Source organism: Haliotis cracherodii, unplaced genomic scaffold (genome assembly GCF_022045235.1).
Source record: "Haliotis cracherodii isolate W230 unplaced genomic scaffold, xgHalCrac1.p SCAF_14, whole genome shotgun sequence".
Classification (NCBI taxonomy): Eukaryota; Metazoa; Mollusca; class Gastropoda; order Lepetellida; family Haliotidae; genus Haliotis; species Haliotis cracherodii.
The window spans coordinates 1,536,333-1,539,716 of NW_027266269.1; the positions used below are offsets into that span (position 1 = coordinate 1,536,333).

At 48.1% G+C, this 3,384-nt stretch overlaps 1 protein-coding gene across 1 annotated transcript; it reads left to right on the plus strand.

Annotated features, from left to right (window-relative positions):
- Positions 1-470: 470 nt before the first annotated feature.
- LOC139461305 (paternally-expressed gene 3 protein-like) lies at positions 471-2,328 on the plus strand. The gene is made up of 3 exons (XM_071242930.1): positions 471-602; positions 1,223-1,528; positions 1,945-2,328. Exons 1-3 carry the CDS (start codon positions 471-473, stop codon positions 2,326-2,328), a joined length of 822 nt encoding a protein of 273 aa, XP_071099031.1.
- Positions 2,329-3,384: the final 1,056 nt, after the last annotated feature.

The window sequence follows — 3,384 nt, forward strand, 5'->3', positions numbered from 1 at the left end:
TCCTTTGTGTGCTTTCATCATGTGTGGTTATACCCTGCAGACGAACGCATTTATACAGCTGACATGCACGTTCAGTTTATGCCATAGGCGTTTCACCATTTTTTTGGCACCGCACGAGCGCCGTCAAAGGTGGCGCGTTCGGGTGAGGTGTTTTTGGTATCTGTTCCTGGGCAGTCATATTCCCAATACCCACGTTCCACTAGTTATCGCTGTTATGAAAATTACAAATTGCCAACCTATACTTTCTTTTGCCGCTTAGTGTATTTCATTACAAGGTAACAAAGGTATATAACCATCATTGAACAAATCGAAAATAACTGATTACCATGGTTACCTGAGTTCGGTTTACAATTTCATAATGATGTCTCTCATTAGCCAGCTGATTAAATAGCCTACAGTGCATCTCTATATTTTACTAAACCATCTCGTGAAACAATATTTTCTACGAAACAAATTAATAAGTTATTATTATGTTTATTATACAGACACAAGAGTTGCAAAACTACTTCTGGAGGACAACAATAGACGAGACTGACCATGACTCTACTTTCCTGGATGGCCGACCCAAATCAACCCTTTGGTCAACACCCGGATTTATCACCGTGAGGGAATTATTAAAAAAAGATCATTTAATAAACTTGTGTTTCAACAATACAATTATGTGATTTTTTCTCACATTTATCTCCCTATCAAATTAGCTTATATTTTTAGAATACTCAAACTTAATTGCAATGTAGCCTATTGGCCTTACCTGTAACAAGCAATGTTTAATTTATGAGATTAGAAAGTGAGTGAGTGAGTATAGTTTTTCGCCGTTTTAAACAATATTCCAGCAATATCACGGCGGGGGACACCAGAAATGGGCTTCACACATTGTACCCATGTCGGGAATTAACCCGTGTTTTTGGCTTGACGTTCGAACGCTTTAATAACTTGGCTTTTCGACCGCCCCAGATTAGAAAGGACAGCCTAGTTAGAATACCTTCCTATGTATACCTTATTACAGCAAGATTTAAAAATGTTTGCCTACCTGATAAACGGTATGTTTCTTTCCGATTAGAATTGCTGACACAACATGAGATATCTTATAAGTTTAAAAATATTCCTAAAGGGCCAATCCAGTCAGCTGAGGGCCAATACAGCCAGCTGAGGGTCAATACAGCAAGCTGAGGTCCAATCCATCCAGCTGAGGGCCAATACAGCCAGCTGAGGGCCAATACAGGCAGCCAAGGGAAAATACAGCCAGCCAAGGGACAATACAGCCAGCGAAAACAGCCAGTCGAGGGCCAGTAGTTTCCCGAGGGTCAATACAGCCAGCCGGGGGCCAATACAATACAGCCAGCAGAGGGACAAAACAGCCAGCCGAGGAAAAATACAGCCAGCCGAAGGACAATACTTCCAGCCGAGGAACAATACAGCCATCCGAAGGACAATACGGCCAGCCAAGGAACAATACAGCCAGCCGGAGGACAATACGGCCAGCCGAGGGCCAATACAGCCTGCCGCGGGACGATACATACTGCCGAGGGTCAATACAGCCTGTCTAGGACCGAAACATCCTGCCTAGGACCGATACATCCTTCCGAGTGTCGATACTCCCTGCCGTTGGCGAATACATCCAGCCGAGGGTGAATACATCCTGCCTTGGGCCAATACAGCCTGCCGCGGGCCGATACATACTGCCAAGGGTCAATACAGCCTGCATAGGACCGATACATCCTGCCGATGGTCGATACAGTCTGTCTTGGGCCAATACATCCTGCCTTGGGCCAATACATCCTGCCGAGGGTCGATACAGTCTGCCACGGGTCGATACACCCTATCCCTACCTATGGCCGATAAATCCTGCCAAGGGACAATACAGCCAGCCGAGGGACAATACAGTCAGCTGAGGGACAATACAGCCAGCTGAGTGCCAATACAGCCAACTGAGGTCCAATACAGCCAGCTGAGGGCCAATACAGCCAGCTGAGGGCCAATACAGCCAGCGAAAACAGCCAGTTGGGGGCAGAAGTTTCCCGAGGGTCAATACAGCCAGCCAAGGGCCAATACAATACAGCCAGCCGAGGGACAAAACAGCCAGCCGAGGAACAATACAGCCAGCCGAAGGACAATACGGCCAGCCGAGGAACAATACGGCCAGCCGAGGGACAATACATCCAGCCGAAGGACAATACGGCCAGCCGAGGAACAATACAGCCAGCCGAAGGACAATACGGCCAGCCGAGGAACAATACGGCCAGCCGAGGGACAATACAGCCAGCCGAAGGACAATACAGCCTGCCGATGGACGATACATACTGCCAAGGGTCAAAACAGCCTGTCTAGGACCGAAACATCCTGCCTAGGACCGATACATCCTTCCGAGTGTCGATACTCCCTGCCGTTGGCGAATGCATCCAGCCGAGGGCCAATACATCCTGCCTTGGGCCAATACAGCCTGCCGCGGGCCGATACATACTGCCAAGGGTCAATACAGCCTGCATAGGACCGATACATCCTGCCGATGGTCGATGCATCCTGCCTAGGGCCGATACACCCTGCCTTTGGCCAATACATCCTGCCGTTGGCCAATACATCCTGCCGTTGGCCGATACAACCTGCCGAGGGCCAATACATCCAGCCGATGGTCGATACAGTCTGCCACGGGTCGATACACCCTACCTAGGGCCGATACATCCTGCCGATGGTTATTACAGTCTGCCTAGGACCAATACATCCTGCCAAGGGCCAATACATCCTGCTGAGGGTCGATACATCCTGCCACGGGTCGATACATCCCGACTAGGGCCGATACATTCTGCCAATGGTCGATACAGTCTGCCTAGGACTAATACATCCTACCAAGGGCCAATACATCCTGCTGAGGGTCAATACATCCCGACTAGGGCCGATACATTCTGCCAATGGTCGATACAGTCTGCCTAGGACCAATACATCCTGCCAAGGGCCAATACATCCTGCCGAGGGTCGATACATCCTGCCACAGGACGATACATCCCGACTAGGGCAGATACATTCTGCCAATGGTCGATACAGTCTGCCTAGGACCAATACATCCATACCTGTTCAATGATCTTGAATGCGCCGCTACACTCTATTTCACCTCACCTCACAACTCCACAGAAGAGCATTTGAAGCTGTTCTTAGAAACGGGTTGTGAATATATGACGTCCGTTTCAGTTACTTTACTCATCATTTTACGACCAATTCAGCTATACTCTCACCATCTGATACATAAATAGCACACTGTCGTTTCACATCACATTCAGCAGTACTCTAAATATATGACAATTGCCTGTGATTAATCTTTAATTCCCTCGGGGCAGATAATCTGTAAATACTCGTAGCTCGGAAGCTGTTCTCTACATATTCAGTGGTATG

Bases quoted from the DNA above. Each gene is read 5' to 3' on its own strand.
- LOC139461305 (XM_071242930.1), top strand. From the start codon at position 471: ATGTTTATTATACAGACACAAGAGTTGCAAAACTACTTCTGGAGGACA. The intron at 603-1,222 runs GTGAGGGAATTA...GGGCCAATACAG, and splicing joins CAACACCCGGATTTATCACC to GCAGCCAAGGGAAAATACAG. The intron at 1,529-1,944 runs GTCAATACAGCC...GGTCCAATACAG, and splicing joins GACGATACATACTGCCGAGG to CCAGCTGAGGGCCAATACAG.